The sequence below is a fragment of the Strigops habroptila genome, chromosome 9 (assembly GCF_004027225.2).
Source record: "Strigops habroptila isolate Jane chromosome 9, bStrHab1.2.pri, whole genome shotgun sequence".
In the NCBI taxonomy this organism is placed as follows: Eukaryota; Metazoa; Chordata; class Aves; order Psittaciformes; family Psittacidae; genus Strigops; species Strigops habroptila.
In genome coordinates, this window is record NC_044285.2 from 6,755,514 (window position 1) to 6,779,354 (window position 23,841).

Consider the following 23,841-nt stretch of genomic DNA (forward strand, 5'->3'; position numbering starts at 1 on the left):
TAAAGAAGCTGTGTTTTAACTCCAGGAAAAAACAAAGGTCAATACTGCGAAAAAGTCTCACTTCTCTTGGTTTTCCCTCCTGAGAATGCTGATGCTACTAGTGCACTATGAATTTCATAAGACTCATTATCTAAGTAGTAAAACATTATGTTTTTTTTCTCCCCTCCTTAAACTTCTCCAAAAGCAGGCATTTTTAGGAGCAGGATCAGGGTAACCCATCATGGATGGTGCAGGGGCCACAGCTGGATGTACAGTGTTTGCATCTTGGAAGCCTCTTCCTGGTGCTTTGCACAGTGATGCAATGATGAATGGCAGATGAGCATCTGACGTGCTAGAGGAGAGCTTGCTGTTGCCCGCTGATAATTACAAGCAAAGCAGAAAGGCAGAAGCAAGGCTTCCAGGAGACAAGCATTAGAAAGGTTTGTTGAACAACATTTATGGGATGGCAGTGGGCCCCTTCAAAAACTCCTGCAAACCCATCTTAATTTTTCCCTATGCTGGGGGCACACCAAAGCCACTTAAGTTGCTACAGGAGCAGTGAAATTACAGTAAAAGGAAGCAAACCTGCACCCAGGCTACTGAGTAATAAATATTTATTGCCTTTCCTTTCTGCACATTGTGGAAACAGATGCAAAAAGAAGTTCAGTGACCTGTGGGAAGCGAGCCAAAGTCGGCTTTACTTCTGCTGCAAAGGAGCAGAGCCAAAGGAACAGCTCCTGTTTACCTTCTTAGTGGTGCAAAATACGTCTGTCCATCCAGGACAGACCTGAGACACTGTGATCTTCTCCTAACCTCCAACATCCCTGCTTCACTTCATATGCACGAGTCCCACATGCTCGGCAGTCCTCCATGCTGGGAACAGCAGATCCCTCTGTGCCAGGCAAGACAACACACTGACAAGTGGCCCTCTGAAGCAGTGAGATGTATACTACTCATTTGTCAAGTATAGCAGCTCTTGCTACTTTGTCAGGAAGCCAAAATTTTAATAGCTTCTGTTGTCCAAGGCCCAAACATCAGCTCCTTCTCATGTGATGAGAACCTCGTTTTGTACCTCCACTCAACTCTTCTCAAGGAGGCCTGTTATATTCTCTCAGACCACTTTCAACATAACCACGCAGTAATGAAACTTTTTGTTCTCCTGTCGCGCTGCCAGAAGCATGAAAATACTACAAAAAGCCACACAGAAGCAACGTAACTGCATTTGGTTTGTTGGCTTTTATGTTTTTTACCAGATTAAAAGGCAAGCCCCGCCATCCAAAATACAGCTACAAAAAGAAAAGCAACCGCATATAGGGAAAAGGCTTAGAACCAGCTGGTGTCATGAAGTTTGAATGTAAGTATCCCAAAATGAAACTTGTCTCCTAGTCAGTAACCTGGCTTCAAAAGCGATGGGTGGCAGTCTCAACTCCCATCCTTTCTCAGTTTTGGTTGCTCAGTTTCTCAGGCTTTTGGTTGCTCCACGTAGTCACTTTAAAACTACCAGTTCAACCTAATATCTCAAGTGACAGGTTCCTGCTGGCTCATACCTCCTTGCGTGATACTGATCCTTCTGATATTTTAGCTGATGATGCATCAGGCAGGAAATGAATCTGGCAAACTCTTCCCGAGCAGCTCAGGCTTTGAGCACCCATTCATCAACAAGGCGGCAGTGCTCACACAAACCCCTGCAAAACAGATGGGGTGAGAAAAAGGGTCCTTTTTAGGAGCAGGACACTCAAATAGCCTTGTTAAAAGTGATCTCTGGACTGTAAATAGCGTGGAAAGGGTGAAGAAAGAGACCACTGAACTTTGCTCCCAGAACATGCTGCTTCCTCGAAGCAAGAAAAGGTGGGGAGACAAGCCAGACTATATATAAATTGCTCAAGATGCATTTCTTTCCATAAACGAATGGCTGAAGCACACCACACATTGCCAGAGGCCATCAGAGAAGCATGTAATGTGAATCAGTTCAAGGAAAGAGAGAGAGAAACCTGGGGCAGCAGTTGGCGATGCAGAAACCAAGCAGGTCCCCGGGTTGGAGAGGAAGAAAGAATGAATGTGCTGGGAAGGGACCACACTTGCTTACAAAGGTCTCCAGGAGCCACCAGTAACAGAAGGCGAGATGGGTCTGTGCAGTTTCACGTGCTTACAAGAGGTCTCTGCAAACAGCAACACCTGCCAGACGGTGGAAGCTGCTGCTCTGTTTCCATGCACACTCTGCCCACTGCTTCCTAACGCAGTTTGCTTTTTCTTTTCCTTCATCCACGCCTGCAACATCTCCAGTTGATTTAAAAAGCCACTTTCTTTCTGTGGGAACATGAAAGCTCTCCATTATTCAGCACTTATTCCACATGGATGAAGGTCATCGGCCTCCTTAAAGAGCTTCCCGCAGCGTGTAACATTAATAGCTGCACCGAGATGAAATTAATTTCATTTTCCGAGATCTTACTTTTGACACGGAACAAAGTGGGTGGGATGGGAGGGAACAGCAGCAGCAATTCCCTGCATGACTTTAAGGGAATTACACCTCAGGCATCAGGACCAAACCCCACAGACCATTTCTGCCCTCTCCTTCAGAGCATGGCGTGAGCTGGTCCATACTGGTTAGCATCAAATCCCAAACTCCTGCTCTACTGCATGATATTGAATACTGAGAAATCACAGCCAGAGCCCTTCTATGAGTGACATTCACAACAGGTGAGCATGTTCTCAGAAGACTTCCAAGAAGTCTTAAAAGCCCTTAGGAGCTTAATGAAGTGAATTACTAGGTAAAAAGGTACTTTAGTCATTAGACAAAAAACCTGCAAGATTCAAACTATGCTCTTAAAGGAGGTTAAAACGGGGGAAATGAGAATAAATTGCAGCTCCCTCTTCTCTCAGTCACCATTTCCATCTTATTCCCAGTGTCAACGGTTGGGTCCCAACAACTTCATCTCTGATGGAGACATGCAGGAGTGAAAATAAATAAAAAGAGGGCTGACCATCATACACCCCCATACAGTTCTCATTGCAACGGTTACAGCACTCAGAGGCCTGTGTGAGCCCTCAAGCAGAAAGCTTAATAAACCTCTGAAAGTAGGACTGATGCTCATTATGACAGATCCAGGCCACTCAGCTGGACCCAGGATCAGCTCCATCAGCGCAGCAGGCAAAGTTATGACCTGGGCTGAGGCTGCACCTCCACTTTACCTGAGACTTGGCCCTAATAGGTAGAAACAGATCCAGATCTTTAGACAGGAGCACGTGTCCAGGAGGGAAATTATAAAGCCACTGAAGGGCTCTGAGGCTGAATGCAAACCCACTTGGGGTGGAAAAGGAGTTTGGCAGCAGAGAGTTTTAAAGGAAAGAAGACTGAGCCAAGGGAGTGTAAAAATAAAGAGGAAGGGGGGGAATAGAGCTGTGTTGTGACCTGCCTATTTACTATGGGTAAAAAAAGGGTAGCAAGGAAAGCTAACACCAGTGCCCTGCTTTCTGCTGCCCTGACCTATCCCTGTTTAGGTCACCAGTATCAGATGATATGAGCAGCCCAAAGGAGATTTGCCATCATCATGTGGAAATCATATGCCATTTAGAAGCCCCGGAATTAAGTTGACTTTGCAATTTAACAACAAGCACAGAAGGAAAATAAATAAAAAGCTAGTGGGTTAATAGTCAGGATCTTCCTCAGTGCTGGAAACACAGCTTGATTTTAGCTGTGCAGCACAGCTCAGAGAGTAAAGCTTAAGCTGTGATATTAAGCTTCATATGGTTGAGAAGATACTGGCATTTGGGCAGACGTCAGCAATTCTTTCAAGCGAGTTACAGATACCAAGGGCTGGAAAGTCAGAATCCTTTCTGCTGTGCAAAACATGACATGCCAAGATATTTATTCTGTTGCAAATGATGCTCCACATGAACCTTAAATACTGAGCTTCTTGCAGCTGAAAAACAGACACCCCATCCTATACACAGTTTCTGGTCCAGGTATACTGACGCTCCTGGCTTTCTCTGCTCACCCCTCAGCCTGTGGTCCCTCACAGGGCATTTGGGACTTGCGCAACATCCAAAAGCCCTAACACCATGTGGCTCCAGGGAGAAAATGATAGGAAAATGCCTTTATATTGGCCATAATAAGGCTTGTAAGCACAAACTGGGTGATAAGTGCATTCTACTAGCGCTGAACACAAATCAGAGACAATGCACAACCACGTATTGCCTGTTAAATGATCAGCTCATGTTTTCATTGAGTCCTTTCACCCTGTGCACTCCCTGGAAAAGGCTTCTTGCTTCTCCGAAGGACACGTGGAAGAAGCAGGATGGAAGGGCAGCCCGGGACATGCTGCCCACTGCAGAGCTTCCATTAGGAATGATGCCAGTTCCCACGGCCAGCAAGACCACTGCCTGCAGTGGCTTTGCTTTAAAGACCTGGGCAAGCTGTGACCCTGGACGCCAGAGCTGCCCAACTTAGGTTCCTTTTAACCTCAGTGAAAATAACAGGCTTTTTAGCTGCTGGCCAAATATTAAATGTCACTTTCATGCTAATTTTCAAGCTTGGACACAAGCGTTTGTTTTTCAGAGAATGCTCCAGAAAGCCTCTGCCTTCTGCACAGATGGGTGCAGCCAAGATCTAGAAAACAATCCACCAGAACTGATGAAAGCTGATTTTACTCCTTATGAAATTGATGTGATTTTGTCAAATATAAAAGGTTACAGTTAAAACATGGAAAAATGAAAGTGGAAGATGGTTTTCATTTAAAAAAAATGAAATACTGACAGTACTTCTGCTAAACAAAAAGCCTGTTTAATGCATCACTCTCTTCAGAAATTAATATTCAAGTGAAGCATTTGACTTGTTACATTCATTTTTTTGCAAGGGTTCTTTTATTGTTGATTTGTTTGGGTTGTTTATTGTTTGTTATCTCTTTCTTTCTCAAATAAACTCTCTCCAATTTGCTGGTAGAATACCCTGAAACAGTGGAAAGAAAAGGGAGCCAGCGTATCCTATTGAGGGTTACATCACATCCAGCTGCATAAGAAATGCAGAGAAACATAAGGGAGGAACTCAGCCAGTGAGATTTGGGGCCCATGGGATGTCACAGGTCCGGGAAACACTTTTTCTCTCCTTGCCACGATTCCAGATGCCACAAACGGCAGAAGACAAAGGCACAGCTCCTGCCCCATGTGCTCAGGCTGGGCATGCAAGGACATTATCACTAACATCTCCACTGCACATTAAGCTCTACATCACCCTTGAAATGAGCCAGGGCCATAATGCACTGATGAACCTTCAGTTTATTAATAACTTTTCTTTTGCTCTCTAGAGAGATGACATTAAAAATAAGAAATTCCTATTTTAATTTCCCTTGAAGTAACCTGGGAAATGATAATTCTGATTTAACCTTGGGCATTCTGAATTTTTTTTAATTATTATGTTTTTTCTTTTTAAATAGTCTACAACTCCCCCTGAAGGGAGCAGTAAACTAGTTGTCTGTAAATGGAAATTTACTTGGCCACCAGTTGTATGCAAGTGGGATTAGACCTTCATCATCATTTTCAGAGGATCCTGGGTATATACACAGCACTGCACAAATGAAGAGCTGCGCCAGACAAATAACAGGTCGCCCATCCAAAAGGGCTTACATTAATTACATTAATCCAGTAGAGACAGAGGATTGTGATTAAACAGTCTCTACTGCCTGGGATTTGGCTTTTATCCAGCGGTAATCCTGCACAATCTGTGTTTGAAGTGTGTGTGTGTAAAGGGGATACTCTAACCACCTACCTTCAACATCAAAGCCAGAGGCTTGGGTAGATGACAGCATCCTTAGATGCAAGAGCCGTTCCTGGAGAGCAGCATCTCCAGAGATGAGCCTTAAGTCCCTCGGCTTAGCTTCTGCAGAGCAGCCAGTCTCTCCCTCGACTACTGTGAACCCAAGGACACCAGGGACTTGAAGTTAGATGGTAACTGTAATCAAACCCCAAAAGCCTCATTAAGGAAGAGCAGAAGTAGACACAAGAAGCACAAACTTGGTGCTAAACCGTAACACTAAGCTGTTTCCTATATGTCTGATACAGGACAAGGTCTCTTTCAAGATGAGAGGAAGACATGACCACACTGACCCTCCATGCAGACACCTGAGGTTAGATTTGGACTTCTTCTCCAGTAAAGAAGGTGGCACATCCATCCTCCAGCTGCACAGAGGGATCTATTGAATGACAACAGGTTAAGTGTTACCTTAGAATCTCCCTTTTCATCAACCATAACACAATAGTTACGAACACAAGTGGCTGAAAAAGGATATTGATTCACAGGCGGTAACATAGCCTAGGGCATCAACAGTCATTACACATGGTCTCTACCAAACCACATGTTTGTGACCAGCACGGAAGGAGAAGGCCCTTCAGGCAATTGAAGCCACTCTGTGCTACATAGGCAGGTTGCAATCAAGAAGCCTTTAACCTGGGTTGGAGGCAATAAGCCACAATAGTCAATACTGGACCTTCTGCTGCTCTTCCACTCCTTCCCATGGAGGGCCAGAGGTTACAAAGAACAGGAGGTGCAGAAGGGAGCTCTGCCTATCCACTGAGCAACTTTCACCAGCCCATTCTGTCCTCAAAATCACCCTTGGCAAGCAGACAGCAGTTCTATGCTACCTAGCAGAGCTCCAGAGAGAAGCTGACAGGAAAAACAATGAATCATCTGGTGAACTTTAGCTTGTGACTGTGCTAGCATGGACTCCACTGTGCAGCAGCTGGATTCAGCACTGAAGGATGTGGGGAGCAGCACTAGATGTGCAGCTTCCAGGATGTGAAATAAGAAAGGTCCACTCCTAAACATCAAATCCCATTTTTACACTCAAAGCTGACAATGAAGCAAGACCTTAAATCTAAAGGGAGATGGGACAGAAATCCAGTAGAAAACGTGAAGAAATGCTCCTCGGGCAGGAATCAAAGAGTCAATGCTTGGAAAGCACCTGGATAACACACAATGCAAATCACTGCTGCAGAAGTCTGGTTTGCAATGTGTTCTTTCATATTGTGGTAGAATATCCCACTCATACAAGCAGGGAAGAATGTGGAAGTATAGCCATCCTACTACCAACTTGTGGTGGATAAACACACTGCAAACTGTTAAAAACCTCAAACTTGTGGGTTTGCTGTACCTGTCATTCCCAAAGCCTCAGCTCAAACGGAGGTGCTTTTTGATGAGCTGCTGACAGCTAATTTGTTCAAGGTTCACATGTTGTTTGAAAAGCTCAACATCCCCAGCACGGAAAACAACGTTTGCCTTGGGTCAGCAGAACAGCGCAAATGAAGCTTTTCTTTTTCTCCCTAACCCTAGATGGGGGGTATGGCTCATGCTTAGAGGTGCAAGGATTCTCGGCCACACGGCTGGGAATCAGTTTTGCTCTGTAGCTGTGTAACATCATCCAATTCACAGTTGGAGGCTTTCCAGTTAATAAAACAGCCATATGGGGCACTGAAAAAACAAAACCAAAAACCAAAAGCATTTCCTTCCTTTGCCATCACCAACCTCAAAAATCCCTCCAAAAAATGCCAGCCAAAAACTAAACCAAGTAATAGTACTCCTGAAATTCCAGAGCATCTTTATTTCTTACTAGTATTTTACTCCATGCAAGTGTTATCAGCACCTTTGATCACAGTGCTACGGGCAGAAGACGAATAACGATGGGTTGGAGGCAGTAATTACCATCTTCAGTAAACACTAGGATCTCTTTGGGAACAAGGCTCCTAGCACACTCACTTCCCCTCCCGACACCACCACACCCACCATCAAAACACACTGTTTATTCACAAAACCAGCTTGCTTTGCAAGAACACAGAGACCACGTGCGTCCCATGGCCCAGGAGGAGACACACAGAATTGGCCAACAGTTGTGATCCAGAAAGGCAACATTTAACCCTAGATTCCATCTAGTCACCTAATTCCCATGGTTATCGATTAAAATAAAGAGTCTGAACTTTAGAAATAGAAATCAAAAAGCCTTTTAATGTGAGGATCCACACTTCCGTAGACTTAATGGAGACGGCCCTTACCATGTTTCTCCTACATCTGCTTAGCTCCCATCTTAAGTCTAGTTGCTTCCATACCTGCCCCCCCAGCCTTAGTATGCTTTGCTCACCTCTACATTCCACCTCACCCTTCCCGTATTCTTGCCTTTGCTGAATGCAGCCTTTGCTCATAGAGATTTCCCAAATCCTTACCCCTTCTTAAGTCACCTCCAACAGCTCCCTAGTGCACTGTAGATTCAATTTCAAATTGCCTTCCTGGGCTGCAGTAAGCAGCAAGGACTTTCTCAAGCATATCCTTATCCAGTGCTACACCTCCTTGCTTGCTGCTTCCTCCCTCTGCTCCTCTGGCTCCGCTCTAGAATTTACTGCCCCTCCAGGGCTAATAAAGCCCAAACTTGCTGATTTTAAAGCAGAGTCAGTCTCATCTGTTTACTCAGACTCGGAATGCCACAGGACAGCAACACTAATTTATTCAGAAAGCTTTGCTCGAGCTGCTTTAGTCACCACTTTACTACGGCTTTGGGGGGTGCAGAATGTGAGACGAACTCAAGGAGGGACACATGGGAGCATTTTATACTGTAACACTGGAGAGCAGCACAGCTTCATTTCCGCTTCTGCTGTTCAGCTGAAATTTTCACTTCAACAGGTCTTTTAGCATTGGCAAAACCCATTTAAGATCACATTTTTCACCTAAAGAAATGGCCTGCCATAATCTTTGCCAGCTGCACCAACCCGTGCCTTATGCCCCCCATCCCAGTGCACCTTCTCACCAGCCCAAGGAATTACCAGAGCACTCCTACCAGCGGTAGGATGTGGCAAGGCCAGAATGATGGCATGACTGCTACCTCTGGCAGCAGCAAGATATTTGACAGGCAGATGCCACTTCTTTTAAGATATAAAAAGATATCTTATGAATAACATAAGATATTCATAAGTTATCTTCCCGCCAGGAGAAGAGTTTCATGCCTGCTTCAGCACCTTCATCACCTTAAAGCCAAAATCCTAAGCATCCAGGCAAGAAAGTAACAGGCTTGGGAAGAAAAATGCACAACCTAACTAGGAGATGAGAAAAGCCACAGGGAACTCTGGAATTCACTCACATTTCTGGCCATAAGCATAGGCAAACTTCAAAAGCAACTGGACAAGCCCAAGGCACATGTCCCCTGTGCTGGTGGCTCCTGGAAGCGAGTTATGGAGCAGCGTGGAGTCTGAGTGTCCTCAACCTGCTTCTTGCACCTCACTGACCACTGCGCAGACGGTGTTGGTCTCAGTTTAATCATCCAACTCTTGGAGACATATTAAACATAGTTTGCAGAGGTGGAGCAGGGTAGTGCTAACAGACAAGAAGCTAGGACCATTAACTCCTCTGGCACTAAAAAGGAAGGAATGCCTGCACCCATGGAAGATACATTGCTTTACAGGAATGCAATTAAATGTTTTAGGTCTCAGAGCAATTGCAGGGCGCTGGAGTCAGAATTCCTGGGGTCTATTCTCACCCTCCTGCTAAATTGTTTTATAACCCTGAAGACATTGCTGGAGTAAGTGTATTTGTTTAACCCATGCTTAACTAGAGTTTTACTACTCCTTATAAATCAAGTACCTCCAGGATGGTAAGCACCTAATGACATGTGCTAGGCAACTACAGAAGAGAAGGGGTTTCTGTTTGATATGCAATTCTCACCAACACAGGAAGGGAAGCAAGGTTTAGAGAGACAAGAAGTGTATTTTACCAGATCAGAGGGCAGCTGGGAAATAAAAAGTAAATCCTTAAGTGTGAGCAGTCATGAGCCAGAACAAGACCCACCAAGCATGAACATACATGTTTTCCAGCTGACTCAACTGATCAAAGAGAAGGTGTTATCTCTCCCTACAAACCTCTTACCCTCTGGCACCTGTGGGAAACTCTTCACAGCTTACATGGAACTACTGCAAGTAGTTTAGTTTCCCGAAACACTGCTGCTTGCACAAGTTAGAACACAGAGTGCTTGTCTATCACCAGTACCAGAACAGCATGCTTTTACAGAGGACATAAATGAAGATAGGCATTGACATAAAACAAAATGTGTTTTTATGTGAAATGGAGAGAGGGAATATTGAACACACACAAACGCACACACCTCTCCTAGATAGCAAAACCAACAAGTGACCAAAATGAACAGAAAGCTAAAGGACAACACACAGCTGAGCACAGCAAAGCATTACTCAATGCTCAAGACACCTTAGCAGCATGGCCTTGCATGCCACTACCTCTTTCAGTCCCCCCAGTGCACAGTTTATGAATCTGCAGGGGGAAAGCTTTCTCTAACAAGTATTATTCTTTTGATGATTGGTCTGATTGAATTAGGACATCCTTATGTCGTTAGCTGATGGCTAACAACATACAGGTGGTCTTTTATCACAAGGGTAATTGGTCTCTGCAGCAATGACTAATACAACAAAGTTGTCTCAGTTGTCTATTTTTTTCCCTTTAATATTATTTCTTTCCAACTTTAATAAGCAAAATCACTCTCTTGTACAAACAGTTATAGCAGGAATGGTTTGCCCAACATTGAGGATAGGAATGTACAGAAAACCACAGGGAAAACAGGAGGTAAGCAGCAGGAGACAGCAAATAAAGAATTGGTGCACAGCACATCTTGCTCTTCTACCTGTTTGAACTCTTGATTTCCACTATGGCTTTGATCTGCTGCCTTTAGCCAGATCCCGCACCTTGTAATGAAGTCTTGTTTAGCTGCAGTGAACTGCTCTGAGGTATTAAGTCAAAAGAGCAACATGACATGTTGTTCACATCCACCCAAGAACCTATTTAAATCCTCACATTTTAATTGGTTAATAAAGGGCCAAATTTGGATAGCCTCCTCCAGACAAAATCCCTATTATTGCAATCAAAAGAGGGCTTAGTGAGAGCAGGCCTCCTCCTAAAGAAAAGCAAAATACCTCATTAGCAGCACAGTTAATGAAATGACTGTACCTTGGCAAAAAGAAAGCTGAAAAAAAGACTCTCCCAAGTGCTTTCAAAGCAACAAAGTTTGAAGGAGCAATTTAGGGACCAAGCCCCCAACTTTGAGAAGGCAAGATCAGAAGGATTTGCCCAAAGCTATGGGGAAAGCTCCTGGCTGAGTAACCCCAGACCAACCAAGCACAGGCTTTCTGCAGTCCTAAGCTGTCAGTGTGGCCATTCCCAGCCTCCCCTTCCCCACACCAGCCTGCACATCCCAAGTGGTTTATGGTGCTCCCCAGCCATGCTCTGGATGCTTGTGGCTGCCAGAGCCACACTAGCTGGGGTTGAAGGGGATCTACCCACAGTGCAAAAAGCTCATCCCTTCCACAGCCTTGCATGTTGCCTCCATGCTGCCTACATGAAAAAAAGAGGTCAAAAAGCCGTACATTCATGCCCAGGGTGAACCGAACCCCACACGCGAAGTAGGAACATCATTTTTGCCCTGTGCCTTTTCTGGCAGAGCTTCCGAGGTGCAGTTCATGGCCAGTTTCCTTCTGAAGCTCACTTAAGGTCCTGTACTCAGCATTCTTCTGGCAGCAGAGCTGGTTTGGAAGACGCAGCAGACTAACACCAGTGAAATGACAGGTTAATGGGGAAACACCTTGCCACCAGCACAGCAGCAGCCTTGTCAGCAGAGCAGACAGGGCTCCAAAATCAGCAGGTAGATCTTCAATAGGTTACATACCAGCACCAGGCCCCTGGTGACATGTCTGCCAGATGAGAAGTTTTAGGTTGTCACTGACCCCATGAACCACACCAGGAAGGGCTCCTGCTCCACTGGCTATTCTAATGACTTATAAGGTGACCAAGAAGCAATTTTAGGTTTGTTTTGCAAGGTGCCCATCATGTGTGGCCGCACTTTTTCCTCCAGGCTGGTCCGTCAGGGGTAATCAGACACTTGTAGTTATCAAGACTGCACTGATGTGTCCACAGCAGCTCTGCCTTAGGCCTCAAACAGGTACTCCTGGGCCATCTCACAGCTTTATTCATGTCACAGCTGTTCCTCTGGTGTTAAAACCATTAATTTTTAATGACTCAGGTTCATACACTAACCCTGTCACATTGGTCAGGCACCTGTTGGACATCTGATGACAGTTACACACATAGCCTGGAGGAAAGCCTCATCCAGGGGTTGATCTGCCATCACTCCTTGAGGTCCCTCACAGCCTCTGGATAAACCTCTTCCAGCCCAGTTCCCCACAGCTATGAAGGAGCACTGCTCTTACAGGTGCTATGCTGAGGAGTGACCTGCACGTAGCCACATGGCAAAGCTATCATGATAAAAACACAACGTCAGCTTTGGCAGCTCAGCACTGCCTGACCCAGTGTGTCAACAGACCCATATGTTTGTGCCATGGCACTGCTTGGGACTTGGCAAAGACAAACACTTTTAGGGGGTTACTCAAATAGCACCTATCTGGCACCCAAAGGGTGTGAGCATTGGCAGACCCAGCATCCAGCTCGAAACTGTGGCAAGCAACCTCTCCAAAAGGCAAAAAGAGTTGGTTGAGCACCTCACCAGCAACAGAAGAGGCAGCTGTGAAAGAGTGAGCTTTTGTGAAAGAGTTTTGTATTCTCCTATATACTCATATATACAGGTGGGGAAGTGTGTGGCAGCTTTCCCTGCAGCTCACAATGTGGCAGACATCACCAAGACCCCAGACAGGGGCCTGAATCCTGCTGGCACCGGGTGGGATGTGCGTATCAGGATATACAATAAAGCAGTAACTATTTGCAACTTTAAGGCAGTGATTACCTTTCAACGCTATTTCAGGTCACTGCCCTTTGTTGCAAGGGTACAAACAGCAAAACAAAACCAGTAGAACAGCAAAATTCATGAAAGCTGTCTCTTGCTCCCTTGGTTGAGGATGAGTGGGATAATCATTTCTGACAAGTCCTAAAATATCCTCCATCCCAAAGGAGAAGAGGACAACACAAGCCTCAGTATCAGGCAACAAGACTTCTACCACTGCTTTGAGGCCAGTGCCCTGATTTGTGCTGGCAAAGGGGCAGATCCTGTGCCTTGTCCCACCATGGGAAGGTACATGTTAAACACAACTCCAAGTGTCCTCAATGCCAGCCCATAAACTGGGACCAAAACATCTGGAAGTTCCTTATGTGCAATGAGTTGGGGAGTCTCAGTCAAATCCCCAGAAGGGCAAAGACGCATCAGCTTGCTCTGACTTGCACCATCTAGGAGGTACAATACAGCCTTCAGCCCTTGACATGGGCAACTCAACACCTCCCAATCTAATTAATCAATTTTATGACCCTTAGGACTAATACGTCCTGTTCTGTGCATATTTGCCCCTTAAATGACAAGAGCACTGCTTTAAAGAGAGTGCCCCAGGAATGATGTACCTCACTAGGCTCTCCCAGCTGACGACTGTTTTAAATACACTACAGAAAGAAACCAACATGCTTGCAAAAAGAAGTGATTTTTACAAGACAACTGAGTCAACAAATCCCAATTAAGCCAAAAAAATCAGCTGCAGAGTACACAGAGAGCACAGAGTAACATGGAAACAGCTCCCACCCTCAATATGCTCTCACACAAAGCCATTTGTGTTGGACCCAAGCTTTATTTACTCAGCTCATAACAAAAAAAGCTTTTAGCAGAAGGTTAAGGTAACTGGGGCAATTGCTGTAAAATAGTGGAGCCCATAGCAGTTACAACTTTGTGCATATATACATTTAATTGAAGAAATACATCCATTCAGCTACTGCCTTTCACAACTCAGCCTTCCTGCCTGCAATGGAGAAGGTTATTCTCATTAATTGATTATTGTTACTGCTCTAATACACCCTACACACTTGTTTATGTTTCCATTTAATTTTCTAGGATATTACCACTACCACCATAGAAGGAGACATGTGTAACCGAGCCAGCCCCGCTGACACACAGCAAATGAGAACACAGATCTCTTCCCAAAGGGGAATAACTATAAAGGGCTGCAGGTTATCAATGGATCAGTGGCTTAGGCCAACATAGTTATTACCAGTATATCCACATGAAGCCACATGATTTAATCTGATCACAGCTAGTCCACAGGGAAGACAACCCTGTGAATCTGATGCAAAGACACCTTTCAGTAATGAACAGGCATCACAGCACTCACGCTGGCAACAGCACTCCTTTTAGTTCAGTGTTAATACTGTGTCTTTCTTAATCCCTTGGAGACTGTGGCAGAAAGGAAAGGCTCTCTAAATCGCCTGTAGGAGGATGCATTTACTGAACAAAACGATTACAAAATTCCATCAAGTCTTTAGGCTAAAAATATTACATACCTATAAAACTGCAAATACCAGCAAGGAGAAAAGCAATTCTCTGGAACAACTGCTCACGCTTCACAAGTGCGTGTGCCCACACAGAGGTGGACAAACTCCCCAAGCAGCTTGAGGATATTAAGCGGGCACACAGACGAAACACAATAGATAGAAAGTCAGCTAAGATCCACTACAAAGGACCTAGTAGACGCAGGCTTTAAGCGGAAAAGAGTTAAGGAAAGCACAAGGCTGGCAGAGCCTTAGGTGGGTGAGCTCAGAGAAGCGTGTTCCAGCAAGAACAGCAAATGTGAATAAAGTACTTATGTTGTTTGCAGACCACAAATGAGCACACAAGTGGGAAAGGCTGTGAGGAATGAAAGGGATTAAGCAGCCAAGATGGGCAAAGCTACAGACCTCTCAAGCGGGTCCTAAAGATCTTCTAATCAATACACATCAAAAAAGGGCCTCAAGAGACCAGTGATATGACCTCTACACTATAAACATGCATTTATTCCACTTGTTATCATTTAGCAATGTAGGTTCAAACATTAACTTCAAGAAATTTGAGCAATTTGGAAAGGGCAAGACTGAGCAAAATGCATTCAGACTTTTCAGCAATTAGAGACATAACCAGCAAGCAGCTATTGGAAACCCAAGTGAATTTCTTGATAGGGCGGATATTAAAAAAGAAAATCCCAGAATGAAGAAAAATATTCCAGAGAATTGGGAAGGGACAGAAACAATGCCCACCTCGACGCATTTCTGTGGATAACAACGTCCTCCCTAAGTTTACACAGAACCTATCATGCTGTAGATATCAAGCTGTGTAAAGAAGAGAATAGATTTCCAGCCTGAAAGCCAAACATCTGCAGATTTGCATTTTCAGCTCCAAACTATTCTCATTTCTCAGAATTGTGGGGGGGTGTGTCCCAGGAAACAGAATCCTGAAAGCTTCAAATATAAAAAATACAGTAAGTTACATTCAAGAATACTGGTTTGATGATGGGGATTTCAACTCTCCCATTTCTATGGCTTGTTCTTTAATGGCATTAAACACACTTTTGCTTCTGTTTATAAAATCAGAAACCCTATTTCCCTTTAAAAAAATATCATTTTTAGTATTTATTGCGTATACTAGGGTTCATCAGTATCAGATACAAAGTAGATGAATGGTTTCAAAACTCACAGCAACTGCTTAGCTTACCAACATGAGCTTCCTAACAGAAAACCAAACACCACTTCTTTGTATTACCACATACAAAACGTTGACTCAAACTCTGATGATTTCAGCATCTTATGCTGATAACCTGCTATTAACTCACCGCCATAAATACCAACGCTCAGATTTAATTCTTGTCAGTCAAGAAAATGTTACTGCTTCTCCAAAGCACAATGGCTGCTGTCATTTTGACTGACGTAAGCTACCATAAGTGATTTTTCAAATGGACAAATTTATCCCTAGAGACAGCAAGATTCCAACTAGGGCATGTTTGCCTTCCTCTGCAGCAAATCTTGAGTTGGTGCTTGAAGCAAGCAAGCAAGCACCACAAGTGACAGTGAGCATTTCTCTGTGACTATCACCACCAAACAAAAAGTGCTTCCACACATTCCATGCAAAATAACCCCACACTGCTGCAAAGGTCAAAGTCAGGAGTGACAATACAGGTCCTGTCCCCCTTACTAGGTTAGTCCCATCTGGGCAGATGGAGAAAGAACTCACCGGGGCATTAAGTTCTCTTGTTACACTAACAGCTGGAACAGTCATATCATAAAACAAAATATACACAGAAAAGGCCAGGCAGAAGCCCAGGAGATGAGATGGAAGCAGCTAAACAGACACATCCAGCAGTGCTGAGTTTTGTTTTGCTGTTCCTTCACCCTGCCATGAAGCAGGTCTAGAACAGCTCTATGCCCCTGAGCACACTATGCTCAGGCACACCCTTGCACCGCCAAAAACTCAGGAGTGCTCATCACTTACTCCTTTACTCAAAACTTGCTCCTTCTGGGATTTCCTCGAAGTCATTCTTCACATTACAGCAGTTTCTGCAAGTCAATGAGGAGTCTGAAGTGGTGGGTCATGAACATGTGGGGTATGTGTCCATGAAGTTAAACACTGAGACAGCTTCAGCAAACTTAAGAGAGAGACTCTGATGTGTTAACGATCAACACAGCATTCTTCTGAATGAGCCACACAATCTGGCAGGGCTCTCTCCAACATCAATATCAATTTCCTTCATCAACAGGAGACACAATAATAGCAACTTCCTCTACATAATGCAGCCCTTAATTGTCCCAGATCAAGTTCTGGCTCCCAGAGGCTATTCATTCTGCTCTATAGGCAACCATGCCTATACAAGATGCAAAAACTTTCATCAGTTAATGTTAAATGCTGCAGGAAGCCCAGAAGGCATGTATGGAGACCGCTAATAACATCACTGCACTGGTTCTAACTGAACATGGAAACCGCTGCTGAAAACGAAGTTGGTACTCCAGTGACCAGAAAACACTTGCTCTTGCTCATTTGAGAGGCAACAAATCCATACAACCACTGTCAGATGAGGTTCCCCCCCCTCATATCAGCTTCACAACGCCTCTGATCCTCCTCCTTCATTGATTTCAGCAGAACTCAGCAAGACCTAGCAGAAAATGAACTTAAAGAGGGAAATGTCAAGTGAGTCATTAGCAGGTAGAGAAAGGAACTGCGTAGTAAGTAGTCTTCAACATACTTTTCCTCCTTTAAAGGATGCCACAAATTGAGGGAATCCTTTGACATTAGTGAAGCTACAGCAATAATGAGTCCTGCACGGTCTGCAGGAGTGAGGAATTCCTCCACTCAGGGGTTACTTATGCCAAATGCTAATAAATACATAGGTAAAATTAACGTGCTTATTTGGAAAGCTCTAGATGGGAATTCAGATCTTAAATACATGAGCTGACCAAAACAGAGAGAAGCAAGCAAACCAGCACCAAAACACAAGATTTTTTCCCAACTTCAGATAGCTAAGAAAATTGCTTTAATCTTTTGGCTGTTATTGGCAATGTTATGACCTTTCTGTTGAGCAGGAACTCGGATGCCAAAACGGGAGAAGAACCTATTTCCCATCATTAGCATGAGCAGGCATGGTCCTGCTATCTAACTCTGTTACAGCACAAATGCGTTTTCCTTTGAACATCCTTTGGTGTGTACTTCCATGCATGCATCTGTTTGATTTGATTTGCCCTCGGTTACCACAACACAGGCTTTTTTCCTAGGGCTAGTTACTACAGCAACAGAATCTGTTTGAGTTTGGTAGCAACACATTGAAGGCATCAAAAAAAATCTGCTATTAGCTCAAGAAACATGAAACTACATGTTAGCAGCCCATGCCACAGAGATATCTTCCTGTAATATCTCACCCTGTCTCTCTAATTATGAAACTCAACGAATCCCCACCTCCTTGGCAGAGCACAAGCCTGAGCAACCTCTGCCTTCAAGGGATGCACAACAGAGGTGCTCCGCCCACCATGTCATATGTGCCAGTCATGGCAGAGAAACCACAACAAGCCAGAGTTGATGGACTTCATGGCCAGAAATACATTGTTTTCCACAAATGCTATTACTTGCAATAGCAATTAAAACCAGTTTCACTTTAAATTCCATATGGTATCACATCTGCATTCTTCTGCACGCATGTACCAGTGCTCATACTGAAAGAAGAAGGTTTGCGGAAGTGTTCTTGGGTTTGGGTTTTTTTGGTGGTTTTGTTTTGTTTTAAACTAGAGGAGTCTTCTATATTGTCATTTCACTGCAAAGAGACTGTATCAGATAATAAGTTACTCCACTTAAGTCTTGTAAAACTTGGAAGGAAGGAAGGAAAAAATTCTCAGTGCAGAGAGTTATTTCTATCTAATTCACTGCCTTGGGACACAAGAGGGTTTTTACTGCAGCAGATGAACAATTACCAGTACTTGGCTGCCAGGTGAGAGACTGCTTCTTCCCCTTCAACTACAATACAGCCCAAATGCACCATATACGTACTCGACGTTAGCAATATACTAAGACATCATCGACTGGTCAATCTGATCATTTCTCAGCCACAGCCAGCGGCAATAGAAAGTTCAGCCAGACTATTACCAGTATTACTAATTAGTTACTATCCTGAGAGAACAACCTGTGCCAGATTTGCTCCCAATTTAAACAGAGGGAACTTACTCAAAAACGTTTTATCCGGTTACACAGTGAAGCCCCTACTGAGTGAGCATGCTATTATGAGAAAGCAAACTGATATAAATATAGCTCGGTGACAGTATACACTCTGCAGTTATTTCCTCTGCAAAACAGAGAAGAATGAAGTGGGTAAGCTGCTCAGCCAGCTTTCTGCTAAGGCCACTGAAAATTGCATTCATGACATGAACAAAAATAATCAGTTAAAGACAAATCTGAATAAGTAATTCTCAAACAACATTTTAAACTGAGGAATCTGTCCTCCTCTCAAGTACTCAGAAACCTTAGGAGACACGTACATTTCCACCAGCTTCTTTTCTATATAAATTCATTCACAGAAGAGATTTTTCTCCTCTAGTTTTTTGCCTGTTAGCTTTTCCTTTTTACTAGGCAAACTGATTGCAGGTTGATGTAAGAAATAATCATCCCATATCTGTAAACCTACTTGTGTGGATAGGCTGGGACAAGGCAGATATTGAACTTCACTGTTGGTATGGCTGATTGGTTGAGTATGCCTACACATGCGACCCATAATCCATATGTAGAAATTATGATTTCCATAGCTAAAGCCAGTAAAGCAAACAACCCATAATTGCTTGGTGTTTTTTTTTAACTCTGCATGTAAAAGGAACATGGGTAGAAGCATATGTCTGAAGGAGAAATAATGAAGCAGCATATAGTAATCAGAAATCATTTTCTGGCAGTACTTTCCCAGCTACAGTTGAACTGCCAACTTTAAAGAAGTTATTTTAGCATACAAGATGAATGTATCTCAGGAGCAAAAAGAATCACTCTTCCTAATCCTCCTCTCATGTACCCTCTTCAATCCTGTTCTCAGACATGAAGCATTGCTTAAAAAATGCCCAGGAACAGACTGAAAGAAGTTGCTGCTTCTCTATATAGCTATTTATAATAGATAATCTTAGAATCACTCTTAATTCCAGCTCATCATTTATGGTGTTGGCAAAGTTACTCCAGTGAATTTAGTCTCATTATTCACCTTTGGGTTGTACAGTATCTTGTATTTTATATATTATCCTGCTTCATCCAGTGGATCCTTCACAAGCACTTACAGAACCAAGTGAAGATGAATAATGATCCAGGGATAATTAGGGTCCCTAATGACAAAGCTAAACACTGAAATACTATGAATTTATGGTCGGTTACAGGAAACATGGACACACTTTGAATATGCAGAAGAACCTCTTCAAGCAAAGTAGCACTACATCCAGGAATGCCATAGGTTGTTATATAGTCTTTCCAACAGGCCTCCGTGCTATCCCAAGATGCCAAACACCATTCAGAAAGTCAGTGGGACTGTCCATTTTTGCTGTTTATGGTCATACTCCAGCTACGTTCAGTTAGGCTTGGGAACTTGATAAAAATATCTTTGGAATAAAGAATAACCAGTAACAGGATCATCCGTTCAGTTGAAAGCCACGTCAAGACAGGGATGATGGGACAAGTGCACAGAGTTTTGGTTACTAGAAAGTAACACACAAGTGCAGAAGGATCACAGTAATGGCAGCACACACTGATTTACTGCATTGAAGCCACCTATCTAGTGACAAGTCCTGCAGAAAGAAGAATGAACCAAGCTGGTAAGCTTTTTCAGAGAACAACTTCACCACAATGTCCTCTTCAAACCTGCTGGAGAGGGTACTACTGCTGAAACCCAAAAGCACTTTACTCCAGTAATAGAGTTTCATTGAGTAGCTGAAGCTAAATTTCATCTCTTCACCATCTGGAAGGACTTTGCAACATGATCACCAGAATCCTAAGTTCTACTTCAGGCTTACTGTATCTCAAAATAGGCCTTACCAGCTTCCGCATCCCATTCCGTTACAGGGATCACATTATCTGGGGTTCTGCCACAGCAGGCTGGGTCACAGCACCTACTCTATAACAGACCCTTCCTTGCTAAAATGTGATGGTCACAGTGACAAGACACGTCTCCTCTCAGTCTCCTTATACTGCAATGATTACTCAGAGACAAATACTTTGAACAGGAAGGAAACTAGGTTACCTTGGGGGGAAAGAATCATCATCACATATGCCACTTGGAAATTCTTCAGATAAAACTCAACCATAAGCCACCAATAACAGAATTTAAAGCAATCTGGGTGAACGCAATAGAAGGAGTAAGCATCTTTCTAGTCATCCGGTAATAATCACCGTGGCTGTCAACCTTTATCGTTGCTACAATACAAGCAAATACTGCTGTGTTTCCCTGCTGCTTACAACAGCTTGGTGTAAAGACCCATGCCAAGTTACCTTCACAAGCATAGCAGAACATGGAGAAGAGGCCTTGAGGCATCCCTTCCACTGGCATCAAACAGATAACAAGAGCGAGATGCCAGCCCATAAGGAAAGCCTTCAGTGAGAAGAAGTCCAGAGAGCCTTACCTATGTACAGGGAGGAATCTTTCCGCCTCACGTGGTCATCAATGTAGGAAACTCCCAGGGGCTGGACAGGGGTAGCACCAATGCCCAGGAGGACCTGTGCTCCAATGAGCAGCAAGTACATCATGTTGGTAGCAGTCCTATTCCTGCAGATAAGGTCCGGGTCTGGTCCCTCATCACTGGTGGACCCATTGGCAGCACATACATCCCTCCCTTCAGCCCCCCAGCGTATTTCTCCTGATTCATATTCATACTGGTGGGTCAGAAATTCAGGCAATGCAGAAAGGAGGGCACCCAAGGCCATGACTATCCCTCCACATCCTATCAAGCGTGGCCGATGTCCTCGGGCTCCGAAGTAGCTCACGAAGAGGATGAGGGCCAAGTTGCCAATCTCGAAGCTGCTGGCAATGACGCCCACATCAGCACTCTGAAGGTTGAATCGCCGCTCCAAGGTGGTTAAAACACTCACCTACAACAGAGAAATCCAGAGAAAATTACTGAAAGGGAACACGACCTGCCTGCTGTCCTTCCCATATGCCCTGCTAAATCATAAGTTTCCTTGACTTTCCCTTGGAGCCAAAACCATACACATCAAGGACATGCAAATCACACTACAGCAGTAGCTGACCTCCAAGCATGGTCTGACTATTCAAATACAGCCACATCAGAAGGTCCTAATACCAAGTGACATTTCACAGCCTACCACCTGTCTGAGCACATGTTCACTTCCAAATTCCTGCGCACATCAATGTATATTTGGGATGCCTGCAGACATCCATGAACCCATGATTGGTCAGCCTCTCTTTGCACTCGCTTTCTGTTTGAATGCACAGTCTTCACGTTGCAAATGCTGTCCCACAAAACCAACACACGGCACAAACCACACCAAGCCTCACATCATGCTGGGCAACCAACCTTTCTCTTGTTCCCTTAGAATGAACGGCAGTTAGCAAGCAGCAGAAAACCTTGCAGGTACTTGGCTCACGCACCAGCACAAGACCATCAAGTCAGAGACAGTAATGCACAAATAGGCAATTTGGCCAGCACGGAAGGCTTCTATTAAAGTATATAAATAAAATGCTGATCAAAGGGTTTAAACTGTTTGTGGATTAGTTAATGACTGGGATCATCACATAGTATTTTTGAGAAGACAGGCCAATTAAGGTTTACATAGAAGATTTAAATCCACTGCGAAGAAGGGAAGATTTAACAAATAGTAGTTATTTAACACTAAGAAGAGAGGAGCACATGAATAGTCTTCAAATATTTACTATTGCTGCAAAAAGGAATGACCTGTTCTTTGAATTTGAAAGGGGCAAGACAAGAAATGGCAGGTTTAAACTGCAGCAGAGATGATTCAGGTTAAATACAAGGTGGGGAGAAATCAGACTTTTACTGGTAAGGATTGTGAAGCACTGGAACATGCTGCCCAGAGAGGTTGCAGAGGTCTTTAAAAGAGCATAGACCAGCATCTGTCAGGAAATACACAGGTATCATTGGTCTTGCCATAGGGCAGGAAAATGAACCAGATTATCTCGTGAGAGCTCTTCCAGTCTTGGTTACATGGTGCAATGAAACACAACGTGGGTTTTCTGCAACAATCATAGCACTGATCAGAGTATGAAGATGGAATATTACGTACCTCACTTGCTGTCATCCCTGCTCAAGGGAGAAAACTCAGCATGTTCTTATGTCTATAGCACTGTCGCCCTTATACAGGGAGGAAAAAAAAAAAAGGGAAAAAAAAAATCCACACAAAAGAAACCTTGAACATGCCACAGAAATGCCAAAAACTTTTACCTTGGATAAAAGACTATCTTGTTTTTCACACTGCGAAAGATGAAGATATTTAAGGTTATCCTAAAACAGGCAGGTTTCTCTACAAAAAAAGAGGAGTGATAAAGACCTCAGAGCAGAAGGTAGCCCCTGGGTAGAATAAAAATAGCCTCCCACTGGAGGCACTGAAAATCTCTGCTGATAAACCTCACAAAGCAGGAGCCAGTCTGACCGACTTTAAAGTATTCTGACAGCAGCTCTTTTCCGGGGGCAGTTAACCTCTGTTAGGGTACACCAGGGCACTGCTGGACAAAGACAGCCCCATTGGCAACACAGTGGAAAACTGGAAACAACCCACTTCTGCTGCTTTGTATATGCAAAAGCTCCCACATGTGACCCTGAGAAGTGTCCAAGTCAGACCTCCAAAACCGGACTGGTTTAATGATTTCTGAAAATTCAGCCTTTAGCTCATCCAGGCAGTTCTTATTTTACACTACCACTGCAATCCTCCCCCACTAAAGAGCCAAGAACTGAGCAAAGTGAGGAAAAAATATCCCAAAAGTAAAAATCAAACCCTATGACTGAAGGCAATTCAATAGCAGTAACTTTTTCCCCACACCAAAGCCAAGTGAAGGTGAGGTCAGAGGGAGAGGAGATCACCACTTCATCTGAACACCGGGTGCAGGTACCCGTTGGGATGAAACAGCTCTGTGATTCACCAGGGAAACAATGTCCTCTTGTGCAAGGGCACAGCACAGCCTGTCCCTGCTCCAGAGACCTTGGCCACGCTGCTGGGCGAGCAGTGCTTAAGCACACATCTAACAATGACATCGCTGTTCCCAACCCTATGGAACCCTCCCCATGGGAGCCAGGGCAATGGAGCTGAGCAGATGGGACAGACACTCCTAGAAAACCCTATCTATGTTGGTATTTTCAAAGCAAGGCACACCAAGGTGGAGGGACAACATCCCATTGCCCCAGACAGCCTTGCCAGGCACTCATGCAACAGAGCTACTTTTATCACCCACCACCCAAGACTGGTTTTATTGCAAGGGGTGATCTACTGGGGCTGGTGCAGTCACACTGGTAGGACTCCAGACTTCACACAGCAAACACCAACAAACTAAGCCATGCAAAGCCCCTGCCATGGGAGCCCTCCTTCATGCCACCTCCGCCAGCACGTCCCTAGAGGAACTTGG

At 44.1% G+C, this 23,841-nt stretch overlaps 1 protein-coding gene across 1 annotated transcript in view; it reads right to left on the reverse strand.

Annotated features, from left to right (window-relative positions):
• The window catches only part of SLCO3A1 (solute carrier organic anion transporter family member 3A1), a 143,748-nt gene that overhangs the window by 97,314 nt on the left and 22,593 nt on the right, over positions 1–23,841 (reverse strand). The window contains exon 2 of the mRNA XM_030497633.1: positions 20,870–21,335. Within this exon, the coding sequence (XP_030353493.1) occupies positions 20,870–21,335 (466 nt within the window). The remainder of the gene's footprint in view (positions 1–20,869; positions 21,336–23,841) is intronic.